This window comes from Protopterus annectens, chromosome 15.part0, assembly GCF_019279795.1.
Source record: "Protopterus annectens isolate FY-2018-M chromosome 15.part0, PAN1.0, whole genome shotgun sequence".
Lineage (NCBI taxonomy): Eukaryota > Metazoa > Chordata > Ceratodontiformes > Protopteridae > Protopterus > Protopterus annectens.
The window spans coordinates 773,373,533-773,390,826 of record NC_056749.1 but is presented as its reverse complement, the minus strand read 5'-3'; the positions used below and the strand labels follow the sequence as shown (position 1 = coordinate 773,390,826).

The following is a 17,294-nucleotide window of genomic DNA, read 5'->3' as shown; positions in this document are numbered from 1 at the left end:
TGACTCACTGATGCTGTAGTTCAGTTTGTAGATGATGAGAACAGGTGTGTCCCATGTGCACACCCTGTGAGACTCCTGACTCACTGATGCTGTAGTTCATTTACAGATAATCAGAACAGGTGTGTCCCATGTGCACACCCTGTGAGACTCCTGACTCACTGATGCCTTAGTTTATTTATAGATAATCAGAACAGGTGTGTCCCATGTGCACACCCTGTGAGACTCCTGACTCACTGATGCTGTAGTTCAGTTTGTAGATGATGAGAACAGGTGTGTCCCATGTGCACACCCTGTGAGACTCCTGACTCACTGATGCTGTAGTTCAGTTTGTAGATGATGAGAACAGGTGAGTCCCATGTGCACACCCTGTGAGACCACTGACAAACTGATGCCTTAGTTTATTTATAGATAATCAGAACAGGTGCATCCCATGTGCACACCCTGTGAGACTCCTGACTCACTGATGCTGTAGTTCATTTATAGATAATGAGAACAGGTGTGTCCCGTGTGCACACCCTGTGAGACTCCTGACTCACTGATGCTGTAGTTCATTTTGTAAATGATGAGAACAGGTGTGACCCATGTGCACACCCTGTGAGACTCCTGACTCACTGATGCCTTAGTTTATTTATAGATAATTAGAACAGGTGTGTCCCATGTGCACACCCTGTGAGACTCCTGACTCACTGATGCTGTAGTTCATTTACAGATAATCAGAACAGGTGTGTCCCATGTGCACACCCTGTGAGACTCCTGACTCACTGATGCCTTAGTTTATTTATAGATAATCAGAACAGGTGTGTCCCATGTGCACACGCTGTGAAACTCCTGACTCACTGATGCCTTAGTTTATTTATAGATAATCAGAACAGGTGTGTCCCATGTGCACACCCTGTGAGACTCCTGACTCACTGATGCTGTAGTTAATTTATTGATAATGAGAACAGGTGTGTCCCATGTGCACACCCTGTGAGACTCCTGACTCACTGATGCTGTAGTTTATTTATAGATAATCAGAACAGGTGTGTCCCATGTGCACACCCTGTGAGACTCCTGACTCACTGATGCTGTAGTTTATTTATAGATAATCAGAACAGGTGTGTCCCATGTGCACACCCTGTGAGACTCCTGACTCACTGATGCTGTAGTTCATTTACAGATAATGAGAACAGGTGTGTCCCATGTGCACACCCTGTGAGACTCCTGACTCACTGATGCCTTAGTTTATTTATTGATAATTAGAACAGGTGTGTCCCATGTGCACACCCTGTGAGTCTCCTGACTCACTGATGCCTTAGTTTATTTATAGAGAATCAGAACAGGTGTGTCCCATGTGCACACGCTGTGAGACTCCTGACTCACTGATGCTGTAGTCCATTTATAGATGATGAGAACAGGTGTGTCCGATGTGCACACCCTGTGAAACTCCTGACTCACTGATGCTGTAGTTCATTTATAGATAATCAGAACAGGTGTGTCCCATGTGCACACCCTGTGAGACTCCTGACTCACTGATGCCATAGTGGGCTCAAAGTGCACTCAGGTTTACCTGTGGTAAGTTTAAGCATGGGAAGGAGTAATGGAGGGAGGAAGATGCAGGAGAAGTTGGAAAAGAGCAGAAGATACGAAGGGTGTTCCTAAAGCTGGAAAAAGTTGGGAACAATGAAAGGGGAAGGAGGCACCACATGCAAAATGTCTCAAACACCATGCGAGATTTGGCATCAGTGCAGATAATGATTGGACTTACAGCTTTGCTACAAACTTTGTAAATGGTTATTATGCAATAATGCTGGTGTTTTTAATATTACAGTCATATCTCAGAAAAGAGCTACAACATATTAAGACTTTGGAATTGAAAAAAAAAATGGAAGGGGAAAACACACAAGGAAAAATAATATGAAGGCTTAACCCAGACGGATGGAGTGAAAGTGAACTCAGCAACATGGATAGAAGAGCAATTAAAGGAGTGGGAGGAGAGAGTGTAGACCCCAATAAGGGGAAAGGGAAGGGGGACTCCTGAAAGGTTTTGTTTTCCCCAACACCTTTATTGAATTATCACTTGCGACATAGCCAAATTTACATTCACATAAAATTAATCAAACTATATTAACATCATAGACATATTTCACATATATTGCTACATATCATATAACATAAGCTGTATTACATAAATTATTCCATTGCTGCTTTTTTTAAATAGGAAACATCATTAAACCAGCACTTTTTACACAGGCAATTATATATTATATCAATGAAAACAAACCAGACCGACACAGTCCTAGTTGCAAGCATTTCACATCATAAACTATACTGCCACACTCCCAGTTGCAAACATTTTACATCATTTATAATTTACCCAATCTTTCTCACTCAAACATTACATAGTTCATGTAAATCCTGCTGCCTTTTAGGCCTCATTCCTCCTTTGTGTGTATTATTCCGTCATTTCCCATTTTTTCCCATGTAGTTTGCTCCTACCCTTTTCTAAAGTTCTCAATTCCAGTTGTTTATCTCTGTTACTACATTCACCACTTCTAGTATAGTTGGTTTAGATTTTGATTTCCATTTTCTAGTAATTTCTGTTTTGGCAGCCACCATTATTAGACACAGCAAGGCCTTACCATGTCTAGGCAATTCCAATTCTGTATCATAGCTCAGAAAAATCATCCCCCTTGTCAGACCAATCAGCCCACCCAGCATCTCTGACAGTGCATCCCGTGGGGAATCCTTAAAGTCCACCAATTTACCACACTCCCAAGAAATATGTTCCTAATTACCTCTTTCTTCCCCTTCATACCTCCTACATTTACTGTCTAACTGAGGAACAATCCTATGGAGTCTACTTGGGGTATAAATATATCTATGTAAACATTTCCAGGCAAAAATCCTAAATCTTCTAGAATTTGTTGCATATTTGGGAGACATACATATATCCTCCCATCGTTTATTTGTGAATTGCTTATCCAATCTCTTTTCCCAATCCTTTCTAACCCCCTCTGATTGATTCTTATATTTATCATGCAGTATTTTATATGCTGTACTAATTATTCCTTTTTTAATGGCAGCTTCTATTCCAGATTCTATTAAAAACTCTACCAGTGCTGGTGTTTCATTTAGGACTCCCCTACTGGAATCCTGAAAACGTTGGTGGTACACTAATGTGTAGAAAAATATGAGAGTAAATAATGTGGCAATTTGAAGAGTTCTAACATGGAATGCCAGTAGGCTATTAGTGAAGGAGTGAAGGTGATGACTAATCCCAGTATATACAACTGTTATTCCCAGATACCTTGGAATTACAAGAAACACATGACAGCAGTAGAGTGTCAACTGTCTTTTAAGGAAGGATGGAAAGGTGCAGCTTCAGCATTCAAGGAAGGCAGAAGGAAAGTAGCCGTTTTAATTTCAAGTAGGTGTCCATTCAAAGTAAAAGTGGAATTAATACATGCCAAGAGAAGGATGGTTGCTATAAAAGGAAAATGTAGTCAGAGGGCCAAGGCTGACAGCTATAGTTCTTGTCGTACAAGGTTTGATTGCATAAGCCCTCATTTCCCTGCTGTTTGGATTTTTTTTAAAGAAGAAACATCTTTATTAAATTATTCCTTATGACATAGGCAATCATACATTTATATAATCAAAAATGAACCATACTGATGTAATCTTAGTTTCAAGCATTTTACATCACATCCTTCACAAAGTATTACATAAATAACGTCCTATGCACACAATCAGTCATGAGGGATTTGGGCACCGAGGTTGACAGCAACCTGACTTTTGACCACCACGTTGCTTCCGTAAGTAAGGGTATCTCATCAAGGGACAACGAGGTTATAACATCCCTGTATTCTTCCCTTATAAGATCCATTATTGAGTACAATGCCCTTTTTGGAATGTACCTTGCAAAGCACATGCACTAGCTGGAGAGACCACAGAGGTTCCTCACTAGGAGAATCCAGGGCAGCAAACATCTACCATAGACAGGCTAAAAGCCCTATCTATCCCTCTACTCAGTTTCAAACACACTCCTCAGAGGTGATCTCCCTGGCATACAAGGCGATCTTGGACCCTGTCTTGATGGGACTGATGCATATCCACAAGTGAAGCTCCACTTGAGTAACCTGCACACATGGCCTCAGCCTGGTCTGTGACATCAACAGGACTTGTTGGCAGGACAGATTTGTGTCCCAGAGAATCCCCCATCTGTGGAATAGACTCCATCTCCATGTCAAGCAGAGTAGCACTTTATCCCTTTTTAAGCACACACAGGATAACTGAATGGGAAACAGAAAATACACCCCTGGGATTCCACCCGTTTCCCTGCTGGACAGGGGCATTGGGTGCTGACCTCTAAACATGGGCTAAACTCTTAGCTAGGCTTATAAGGGCCTCAGGGCCAATAACCTAGGAACTTCCTATGATCCTATAAACCATACTGACATAATTTTAGTTTTAGACATTATATATCACTTATCTACCCAGTCATTGCCAGTCAGACATTACATAGCTCCTTCAAATCCTGCCTTCTTTTAAACCTCATTCCTCACCTGTATCTACTGTTCCCACAATTTTTTGTATGGAATTTGCTCCTACCCTTTTCTAAAGATCCCAATTCCAGTTTTATTTCTGTTACTAGTCACTACTTCTAGTACAGTTGGTTTAGACTTTGATTTCCATTTTCTAGGAACTGCTTTTTTTAGCAGCTACCTGAATTAAACTCAGCAAGGCCTTACTATGTCTAGGCAATTCTGAGTCTGTATCATAGCTTAGAAAATTAATTTCCATAGTTACACCAAGTTGCTCACCCAGTATCTCCGATGGAGTTGTCTGCAGGGGAATCTTTAAAGTCTGCCATTACACTCCCAGAAAATATGTTCCCAATTGCCTCTTTCTTCCCCATCATAGGTGTTTACTAGGCTAATGACCACAAGGGCCATTTTAAGCCTAGCCATCCATCCCAAATCTTTGACAGGTTCTTATACCCTTGATAAGTGTAAGCATGTGCCTGGGAGATGAAGCATTTATGGGTTACCTGTGTCCGTTAGAGACATAGGTGTCAAACCAGGGATGAATTTCCGGTCTCCCATCCAATTGTCCAAGTTGCACTTGAATTTGGTTAGGGAGGAACTCTGCTTCACATGGATGGGGAGCCTGTTCCATAGTAGGAGTAGTCCCTGCAATGCATACCTATCTCTCCAGCAGGTCCTATTTATATCCCAGGTAAGGGTTAAGTCTTTAGAATGGGTAATTCTGGTGCTGTTTATTTTGTGGATATGCAGGAGATCCATCAGAGTGGGTCTGACCATGCCCTGTATGCCAGGCATAGATCTCCCCTCAAAAGCCTATAAGAGATAGAATACAGGGATAGGGCTTGAAGCAGTCTGCATAGACATACTATTTACACACTCTATTCTTTTAGTGAGGAACCTCGGTGGACATTCCAGTTGTTGGATATGCCTGGTTAGATACATAGCAAAGGGGGCATTGTACTCAATGATAGGTCTGATGAATACCGAATACAGTGGAACAATGACTTCCTTGGATTTAGATGCTATACCTTTGTTTATAAGTTGTGCAACATAGAATGATTTCCTCACCACTGTAGACATGTGATGATCAAAGCCTAGATTACTATTTATGTGTGTCCCTAAGTCCCTAACTACTGGGTCATCCCTAAGGGGTGTGTTGTCAATATGATAGTTACTAGGGATGGATGACTTCCCAAAGGATACTATTATGCATTACTTGGCATTTAGTTTTAGTTCATGACTCTGGCACCAGTTGTTTGCCTATGTCAACCCCTTCTGGAGAACATTTGTGTCAGTGTGAGAGTCAATGACAACTCCTAATTTGCAATCATCTGCAAATTTAGTCAGCCAGAGACCACTGACATTGGCCTTCACTTCCGAGAAGTAAATGCCAAAAAGGAGCAGTCCAAAGACTGATCCCTGAGGGACTCCACTTGTGACTAGCCTCTTTGTAGAGGTGGACTCCCCAATTCTACCTTCCTGGGTCCTGTCTGTCAGCCAGTTGGCTATCCACCAGGTGAAATATGCATTTGTACCTAACTTCTTGAGTTTGTCAACAATGATGCCTGAGTGGGGTATTGTGTCAAATGTCTTAGCCAGGTCAAGGTCGGCAGTGTGAACGATTTTCCCCTCATCCATGTCTTTGGTGACCTTCTCAAAGAACTCCACTAGGTTGAGTAGGCATGCTCTGCCTTTTTTGAAACCAAACTGGGTTGGGTCCAGTGTCTGGAGGTTTACTATATCTCTGTTGATCATCTCTATGATCATTTTTTCCAGTGTCTGGAGGTTTACTATCTCTCTATTGATCATCTCCATGATCATTTTTTCCAGTGTCTGGAGGTTTACTATCTCTCTGTTGATCATCTCCATGATCATTCTTTCCAGTGTCTGGAGGTTTACTATCTCTCTATTGATCATCTCCATGATCATTTTTTCCAGTGTCTGGAGGTTTACTGTCTCTCTATTGATCATCTCCATGATCATTCTTTCCAGTGTCTGGAGGTTTACTATCTCTCTGTTGATCATCTCCATGATCATTCTTTCCAGTGTCTGGAGGTTTACTATATCTCTGTTGATCATCTCCATGATCATTTTTTCCAGTGTCTGGAGGTTTACTATCTCTCTATTTATCATCTCCATGATCATTTTTTCCAGTGTCTGGAGGTTTACTATCTCTCTATTGATCATCTCCATGATCATTCTTTCCAGTGTCTGGAGGTTTACTATCTCTGTGTTGATCATCTCCATGATCATTCTTTCCAGTGTCTGGAGGTTTACTATATCTCTGTTGATCATCTCCATGATCATTTTTTCCAGTGTCTGGAGGTTTACTATCTCTCTATTGATCATCTCCATGATCATTTTTTCCAGTGTCTGGAGGTTTACTATCTCTCTGTTGATCATCTCCATGATCATTCTTTCCAGTGTCTGGAGGTTTACTATATCTCTGTTGATCATCTCCATGATCATTTTTTCAGTGTCTGGAGGTTTACTATCTCTCTGTTGATCATCTCCATGATCATTCTTTCCAGTGTCTGGAAGTTTACTATCTCTCTGTTGATCATCTCCGTGATCATTCTTTCCAGTGTCTGGAGGTTTACTATATCTCTGTTGATCATCTCCATGATCATTCTTTCCAGTGTCTGGAGGTTTACTATATCTCTGTTGATCATCTCCATGATCATTTTTTCCAGTGTCTGGAGATTTACTATCTCTCTATTGATCATCTCCATGATCATTTTTTCCAGTGTCTGGAGGTTTACTATCTCTCTGTTGATCATCTCCATGATCATTCTTTCCAGTGTCTGGAGGTTTACTATCTCTCTATTGATCATCTCCATGATCATTTTTTCCAGTGTCTGGAGGTTTACTATCTCTCTGTTGATCATCTCCATGATCATTCTTTCCAGTCATGATCATTCTTTCCAGTGTCTGGAGGCTTACTATATCTCTGTTGATCATCTCCATGATCATTTTTTCCAGTGTCTGGAGGTTTACTATCTCTCTATTTATCATCTCCATTATCATTTTTTCCAGTGTCTGGAGGTTTACTATCTCTCTATTGATCATCTCCATGATCATTCTTTCCAGTGTCTGGAGGTTTACTATCTCTGTGTTGATCATCTCCATGATCATTCTTTTCAGTGTCTGGAGGTTTACTATATCTCTGTTGATCATCTCCATGATCATTTTTTCCAGTGTCTGGAGGTTTACTATCTCTCTATTGATCATCTCAATGATCATTTTTTCCAGTGTCTGGAGGTTTACTATCTCTCTGTTGATCATCTCCATGATCATTCTTTCCAGTGTCTGGAGGTTTACTATATCTCTGTTGATCATCTCCATGATCATTTTTTTCAGTGTCTGGAGGTTTACTATCTCTCTGTTGATCATCTCCATGATCATTCTTTCCAGTGTCTGGAAGTTTACTATCTCTCTGTTGATCATCTCCGTGATCATTTTTTCCAGTGTCTGGAGGTTTACTATATCTCTGTTGATCATCTCCATGATCATTCTTTCCAGTGTCTGGAGGTTTACTATCTCTCTATTGATCATCTCAATGATCATTTTTTCCAGTGTCTGGAGGTTCTATTGATCATCTCAATGATCATTTTTTCCAGTGTCTGGAGGTTTACTATCTCTCTGTTGATCATCTCCATGATCATTCTTTCCAGTGTCTGGAGGTTTACTATATCTCTGTTGATCATCTCCATGATCATTTTTTTCAGTGTCTGGAGGTTTACTGTCTCTCTGTTGATCATCTCCATGATCATTCTTTCCAGTGTCTGGAAGTTTACTATCTCTCTGTTGATCATCTCCGTGATCATTTTTTCCAGTGTCTGGAGGTTTACTATATCTCTGTTGATCACCTCCATGATCATTCTTTCCAGTGTCTGGAGGTTTACTATATCTCTGTTGATCATCTCCATGATCATTTTTTCCAGTGTCTGGAGGTTTACTATCTCTCTATTGATCATCTCCATGATCATTTTTTCCAGTGTCTGGAGGTTTACTATCTCTCTATTGATCATCTCCATGATCATTTTTTCCAATGCTTTACATACAAGACTAGTGAGACTTATGGGTCTGTAGTTTCCAGGGTCTGTAGATGGCCCATCTTTGTGCAGAGAGATGACTGTTGCCCTTCTCTATTCATGAGGCACGGCACCTGATTGGAGGCTATAGTTAGATAGTAATTCCAGAGGCCCTGATAGTTCATGTTTCATGCTATTTAGAAGGCATCATGGGATACTGTCTGGGCCCATTGATGCAGTGTTCTTGGTCTTACAGACAGCATTAAGTACCTGTTCTCTAGTGATTGTAGGGGGAGTTATATTTGATGATATTTCCTGAGGGAAGGTTGGGGGGGGGAGAAGAGTAAAGCTGGAGATGAATTTATCAGCCAGGAGGTTTGCTATATCTTCTGGCTCAGTCTAGCTGTCTGCATTTACAATGAGCTCTGCATACAGTAGTGCACTGCCTTTGAGGTTGCAGACATAGCTAAAGAGTGCTTTGTGGTTATCCTTGGCCTGGGAGGCCAAACTTACCTCTAATTTGGCTTTGCAGACTTTATTTGTCCTGAGTTTTGTTTAGTTTGATAGTGCTTTTATCCAGCTGGGTGCTGTACCTCCTAATTTTTGCCAAGATTTTCTTCCTCCTGTTATACAACCAATTGATTTCGTGATTCCACCAGGGTGGCTTATTTTTTTAGTTAATTCTGTACTTCTTCCTGGTGAGTACAGCTTCCTCTATGCAGCTATTAACATACTTGTACAGGGTTCTGTGAACAGTTCTGCATAGACAGAAGTATTCTCAGGGTTTACGGGGGCTTGAAATGTTGTCAGTTTCTCAGTTAATAGCAAGAAGTTAACCTTAAAATACTTACTGCATATTCCAGGTTTAGCTAGGGGTCCAGGTTTTATTTTTACTTCAAAAGAGACCATTTTGTGGTCAGACTTTAGCAGGGAAGGCATTACAGTATGGGGTGTGCAAAGTCTCCCATATTAGTAAGGTTCAGATCCAGTATGGTTGTACCCCTGGTTGGTGTATTGACTATCTGGTCCAGGGAGTTGGTGTTTACAAAATCCAGGAACCTCTGTGCCTGTGAGTTTGGTGTTGTATAGGATTCCCAGTTAATAGTGGGGTAATTAAAGTCACCCATGAATATGGTATTGGGTTGGATGGTTAGTGTTTCTAATAAGTTTAAATACATGGTGCGGGTTTCCTGGATCATAGAGGGGTACCTATAGCTTGCAAGAAAGTGGTATTGGATTTTACCTGTGGTGATTTGTACATGTAACAGCTCAAGTGCATTGCCCTGTTTGACCAGCCGTCAAGTATATTTATTTTTGATGTAAAAAGACACCCCTCCACGTCCAGTATTTGCTCTTTACTTGAGGAAAAATCCTCTGGAGTCTACCTGGAGTATAAAAATATCTATGTAAACATTTCCAAACAGAAATCCAAAATCTTCTAGATTTTATAACATATTTGGGAAACAAATATATCCATGGTGGTGGTGCTGTGGTAGTGTTGTCACCTCACAGTAAGGCGCTGTGCGGTTTGACTCTCAGCTAGAGCATCTTCTGCGTCGAGACATGCGTGAATGGGTGTACCTTCGTTGAAGGTTGTGCATCAGGGCTGGCAATTCGGCATGTAAAAATCACCTGCCAATCATTAGCGGACTGGAGTTCCACTGTGGCGACCCCTAACCGTGAAAAGCCGAAAGACACAACATTTGGGAAACAAACATATATCCCCCATTGTTTGTGGATTCCTTATCCAATCTCTTCCCAATCCTTTCTAACCTCCTCTGATTCTTATAGTTATCATACAATATTTTATATGCTTTACTAATTATTCCTTTTTTAACAGCAGCTTCTGTTCTAGATTCTACAAAAAACTCTACTAGTGTTGGTCTTTCATTTAGGTCCCCCCTCTTTCCTTGTTTGCCCATACTCGGATATCAATCCTTGATGGATAAGGCAATCTCTAACCTGCAGTCTAAATAAATTCTTGGCATTTTCTCATTGTGTTACTTTTTCCTCTCTAGTTATTTGCTCCCAGTACCTTGGTTCCTTTGCCAGTTTTTTTTTCAAATTCCAGCCCCCTCTTGCCTGTTTTCTATATCACTAATTGCAGCCATCACTCTTGGCGGAATCTCCTTTCTCCATTCCCTTATTAGCTTAGTTCTTAGGATATTTTATGAATATAATATTCTGCATGATTATTCTTATTCTCCTTAAAGGCCTGCATCCAAAATCCCAGTCTCTCCTTCTTTCTTGAGCTCCCCCCGCTTCATCATCACCTTTTACTTTGAATTATAGATTTCTGCTTGTGCTATGTATAGGAGCCTTAGCTGTGTTACTCTGAAATATCCCTTCAAATTGAGTAATCCCAATCCGCCTTGTTCTCTTGGAAGAATCATCTTATCCCACTTGACTCTTGCTGTCTTCCCCTCACAGATAAATCCTTCAGATCTTTATTGCTATCCACAACACATCTGGTTGATATGTGTGACCTCTGTATAAGATTAAAGGGACTAAAAACATTTTAACTGCTTGTATCTTGCTATCCAATATAACAGAGCTTCCAGATTCTCAATTTTTGTATTATCTTTTACTTAGTCTCTTCCCACGTATCCTTAGCTGCCACAATGGAATCATTTTTAATCCATATGCCTAAATACTTCATTTTATCATGTCCCCATAAATATGGATATTGTTGAACCAATTCATGTGTGGGTAGATAATTTACTGCTATTTCCTTCATTTTAGCTACATTAGTTTTGTATTCCAAAAAGATTTAAAATGGTCTCAAAATGTTCCACAACACTGTATTGTCCTTTTCTGGTTTTATTAGGGATAAATAATATCTGCAATATCGATCACATTCCTGTATTTCTGAGTCACTTATTTTCTTTGCCAGTGGTTCTAGATATAATGCAAATAACAAAGGGGAAAGACAACACCCCTGGCTGATTCCTTTGCTCAAGCAGAAATTAGAGAGGAATTTAATTTTCACCTCCGATCTCTCATATATCCTCCCAATCAACCTTATAATTTTATCACGGAATGGAAATGCTTCCATTGCCCTGCTCATAAAGTCCCAGCTTACTCTGTCAAATGGTTTCTCTACATCAAGCCCCACCAATAACAGTGATATTGTGCTACATTCTGCTTTCCTCTGGATCATCGGTGTTCTGTTAATGTTGAATGTTTGCCTCCACTATACAAAAACACATTTATCCATATCTATCAATTTTGGCATCACTTTTGCCATTTTTTTATCCATTATAAACACTTTATAATCATGGTTTAGTATTGAAATGAGTCTGTATGAAGCTGGATCTGATGGGTCTTTACCCTCTTTAGGTATTACAGCTAGCACCTCTTTCTTCCAGGATGTTGGTACTTATGCTCCCCTTAAAATACTGTTCAAAACCTTCCAGATCTTTCAGTTTTTCCCTCCTAGCTTCCAAACTTCTGCAGGAATACTATCTATTTGTGTGGACTTTCTTGTAGATTGGTTATACATCACCATTTTTATCTGTTTTCCTCCTATCCTAACTGTTAGTAATTGAGCCTCATCTATCTCTAACCTTGGTGTATTTAACTCTTACACCCTGCTGTTTGACCTTGAGCATACCACTTAACTAGACCATGCTTAGGGGCAACTGGGAATTTGGGCTAGGTTCCTCAGTGGTTCCCCTAGATTGCTGTTCTAGTAATCACTTATAATTGAATGAAATCCTTGCTGACTGCCATTTATTTGCCCCCAGGGTGCACAGTGCAATCATTTAGAGAATTAGGACAACAATTATTCATAGTGGCTTCAAAAATCTTAGTTATCAGGACAGACTGGCACTCTTTTTCTATACTCAATTTCTAACAGATGAGCCTGTGAGGATCCCTGTCTAGCTTTTCAAGCCATGATAGATTTAACCCCATTTACCCCCTTTTCTTCATGGAAAAAATGGTTCCTTGAATGCCACTTTAAAGGAACTAAATCTTCAAAACCAGTTCAACATGTGTGTGATAGTCATATTCCAGCATACCCCCCACCTGTGGAGCAGACTTCTGCTGCATTCAAGCAGAGAGGTATTCTTGCCATGTTCAAGGTAAACCCAGGTAATTAGATTGGCAGCCTCATATTTTCCTCATGTGTAACTTGTACTGGCCTCCATGGGGCTGCTGAGAACGTTTGAATATGGATTAAAGGTTAGGCTTGTAATAATCTTCACACTCTCTGGTACTTACGAACCTGTGAATCTTGGTGATATTGAGAGACTGGAATGTGATAACTGCAAGAGTGGATGTTATCATAGCCCACAACTGAATAAGACAACGAGTATGCGTTATATATTTTGCTGGGTAGTTAAGGATTACAGGATGTGGCAAGCAAGTTTTAGGGCATATATTATCTTTGGGCAGAACATGCGCAACCACAAGGCTGGAGAGAGGAGCACAAGCGAACTTATATGGGGTCAAAAGGTATAGTATACACCACGCACACCAGATTATTATTGGATCACGCCCTATGAAAAACAGAATGCAAGACATGGCAAGAAGGAAGCACTGGAGATTTCCAGAGAATAGCTTTGGAAATGAACCAAATGAAGGAAGATTGGAGGCACAGTAAAGGGAAGGTGGATAGCTGAGCTGAAATGAAGGCAGCAGACCAGTAGTGAGCTGAGGAGACAGCTGGAGCAGACCCAGAAGTATAGCAACTACTTAAAGGGCGGCAGGGGGAACTGAGCAGGAAATAGGAGTTACTAAAGCAAAAGCTTGAAAATGGTATTTCCAAGAGAAGCTGGTTTCAGAAAACATTGGCTAAAAAAACTGAGGCAATAAAGAGTGAGCATGTGATAAAGCATACATACACAGGAGGAATGGAAAACAGGTGACTTAGAAGAAATTTTGGAGTTTCTTGGAATTTGTTCAGAGTTTTTCCAGAGGGTGCCAGAGGAGTAAGAGTTTATAGGTGGATTAAGGATTCCTAGACCAAGGAACAAGCAGAACTAATGACAACAGAGGAGTCTAGGGAAATAGTTAACCAACAGCCAAAGAGGAAACTCCTGGGACAGACTCCTAGTGGGACATAAAGAAGGAAGAGCTTTTGAGAGATGACCAACAACTTGAGCAAAATGTTAGGGGAGGGTGGGGTCACAGGGTCATGTAGAAAGACTTTAACAATCGTACTTTTGAAAGAGGGAAAGACACACGTCTGCCACCCTTTTAGAGTAATTTAACCGTTAAGTTGTACGTTTAACTGTTCTGGCAGCAAGGGTGGTGAAAAGGTGGTTAGTAGATATGTATCAAACAGGGTTCCTTAAATTTATTCTACTAACTTCAGACTGCATACCCTTTGCTAATCTCTAATTTCTATTCAGGTTTTAGGGTAAGATCAATTCAGGATCACATTTTAACCACCACAAGAATAGCTGAATGCATCAAAAGACTGATTTCAGTTCTTGCTGCCTCAAAAGCTTTTGATATATTGCACGTCCCTTTCCTCGTTAAGTAATAATTAAAGTTCATTCTCCACAATCTTATTTATTCTAATAACTTAAACATGTGGCAGACTGTTGCCACACTTTGATTCTTCATGACACAAGGCCATTCATATAAAGTTGCACATAGAGCCTTGCAAATCCCTTTCATCTTGTTTGTTTTTTTTATATAGGACCACTTTTTCTGGTTTGTTTTAAAGTATTTCATAAAATCAAATATGCTCTTCTGAAGTCAGAATAATTGTTTGCAGACACTAAGATATGGAACAAACCTTTACCATTTCTAAAACAGCTCATTCAAACTATTGCATTTCTTTGATGTCTAGTTATAAATGGAACTTAGACAACTCTACTGTTATAATTCTGTGCCCTGATGATATACTTAACTTCTACATAATTTACTGGTTATAATATAAAATTATACTGAGTGTTAAATACCCAGTAATAAAATTTTATTTTAATAATAGCATAGGTGGCAGATGCTTAGAACTTTAGTCAGAACTGAAATTTGATGTCTTAATTAAAGTTTCAGTCGTGAAAATGAATGTCTTCCCAAATTTTTTTCAGTAATAGTAGTTAAATAAAATTGTGCAGTTTAAGAAAATTCTCTGGAATAACAAGTTAACAAGGAATAGTTCTGACAGATTATCTGACCCCAAAAGTATAGGGTTGCAAAAATCCAAATTTTATAACTGGTCATCTTGTTGGCAAATTTATTAAATTTACTAGAATTGCTGGGTATGTATCTACAGATCCTTCCTCGATTCCATTGTGTTATACTGTTAAGGAAAACAGTGATTAAACCTGCCATTAATGTAAGGTCCAGTTCTTGGACTAACAGGTTATATCAGTTATTTGAATTTCCAAAAAAATTAATTTTGAATGCTAAAAAATATATTGGCTTTGCAGGTTTATCACAAGATGTATTTAATTGCCACCCTTTGCTAAAACTACATAGAAAACTAGCCAACAGAATGTAACAATGTAACATTGCCCCTTTCCTCTACAATTAGCATGCTACAATATAATTGCTATTATTTCTTTAATAACAAATAACTTTTTGTGAATTACTGCTGAAATGTTCTCTTCCTCTCCAATCAAGTTTTACTTATCAATACAGCAAAACTAGCAGCATTGCTAACCATTGAGAACCATTTATAATTAGCTATTATAAAGTTGTAGCTATACAAGTGAATAGTATTAAACAAAAGTGAACGTGCAATTCATGGTCAAGCATCTATCAGAATGCTTTAAGCATGTCCTTCTGCCAAATTAATTTATACTCTATAACTTTTCTTAATGTCTGATTACAGAGGAATTAGCAGTTTATGGATATAATATATTGCCTATTTTTTGCTGTGCATAAAGCTTGCAGTAACATAAATGTGAAAAGTTTCCAGAAGTATAGAGGTTTAAGCACTATTTTAACAAAAGAAATTAAACTTAGAAAAGTGCAATATTAAATGTTCTAACTGTATTTGGTACATTGGTATTCTAAATATTATACGGTACCTAATGATGGATAGATTTAATTTTGATTAAATCTGTATATCCAAGAACTAAATCAGTAAATTTGATATTGCATTATGTAATTAGAAGTTTCTTTGTTTTGTTTTTTTTTTCAGAAAGACCTTGCTAATGTCACTGAAAACTGAAGGTGGTTGAAATTGCCATGTGTGAGATGATTAGTACAACCATGCTGACTCAGAGATGGTTCTCATTTTTTTTTAATTTTGGGTATAGACTGTTTTACATACAGCTGGTAACTGTAACAGGAGTAATCATCCACATGAACCTTTTCATACTCGGCCCAGAACAGTGTCTTGTTAAATGATTTGCTCACAATCACTTTATAGCCAAATGGAGAATGAGGGGCTTAATCCCTTAACCGGGAAAAGCGGGAAACAACTTGATAGCAGCTCATAGACGTAATCCTCTGCTCTACCTGCCAGACTAAATCGTTATTCCGCTTTGCTTAGATATAACTTATTGCATAATTCATAAGATATTCACGTCTTCCATTCTTGCCTGGTACAGTTCACTTCAAGTCTGCTCTTTGTACTTGACCTTTCATGGGTTTTTATTTTATTTTATTTTTTTCTACAAAGTTCACTTTTTATCTTGAGCACACACATTTTGCAAAACAGAAGTTTCTGCAATGGAAGAACTTTTCAATAGTGACCATCAGTTTTTCCAAGCAGTTTCAGAACTGCCACTACTTCCTCCGAAGCCTCCATACTCTTCATAAGGAAAGGGTGACACTCAAAACAAACACATTTTTCATGCTAAGAGATAACACCTGCCTTTTGCATGAAAACTGTAACTATTTTGATTATTTTTAAGATGACCACATTCAGACCAGATTTGGTGTGGACACAACTAAATTTTTGCACAGGGATGACCAGTTGTTTATCCTTAGGAAGGCCTAAGTTTGGCAGGACATTTTTTGTAACAATACCCTATCCAGATGATCAAATAGAAATGTGTTCTGCCACAATACACCTACAGTGTTTTTCAGCTTCCATGGGTTATTCTACCAGAACAAGAAAAAAGAGGTACAGAATGAATACTTAGCTTAACTTTTTCCAAAGGAAAACAAAAGAAGGGTACTGTGTTAGAAGGAATACACGCAGAATAGGATGAACAGTGGGCAGACACCAAAAAGGACAGGGGAAGTTCAAAGGGAACTGAGTAGCTACGAAGGATAAAGCACAATGACCAAATGCAGGACTGCCATCTTTGCATCCTTCCTTTTTCTGTCAAAATAAACCACACCCCCCCACCATAACAAAAACACAGCCCTTTCCTGCGGGTAGCGGTGTGTCCCACTTTTGAAGTTATTTATAGTAAGAATATTAGTATATGTGGTGCTTTGTCCCTTTTAGCAAGCCATGCCTAGAAACAACAGTTTTTAAATGCCATATAAAGTGACTGCATAGGCAGCCTTGGGTGTTATGGGGCCTATCCACACTTCACTTTGGCACACACACCATTGCTTCCCTGTTTTCCAGCTATTCTTGCTTCCTCCTGCTGTCCAGAATAAATTGTTTTGTCACACTTTTGTCAGTTTATTTTCCTACATCTCTTCAACACCCTAACTAGCTAAGACTGTGCTGTAGAAACAGTGTAGGAAAGAATTTAATTAAGCTGGGGTCTGGGAGCTTAACTTATGTGGTTATAAGTGCTTTGAAGTGCATTCTGGAGCTTTTTTTCCTAGAATCATTGGTCCATTAATGGTCTGAACAAAAAAATCATGA

At 39.3% G+C, this 17,294-nt stretch overlaps 1 protein-coding gene across 1 annotated transcript in view; it reads right to left on the bottom strand.

Annotated features, from left to right (window-relative positions):
* LOC122789882 (mast/stem cell growth factor receptor Kit-like) overlaps nucleotides 1-10,671 on the bottom strand; it is a 666,793-nt gene extending 656,122 nt beyond the window's left edge. Inside the window, exon 1 of the mRNA XM_044057314.1 lies at nucleotides 10,643-10,671. Within this exon, the coding sequence (XP_043913249.1) occupies nucleotides 10,643-10,671 (29 nt within the window). The remainder of the gene's footprint in view (nucleotides 1-10,642) is intronic.
* Nucleotides 10,672-17,294: the final 6,623 nt, after the last annotated feature.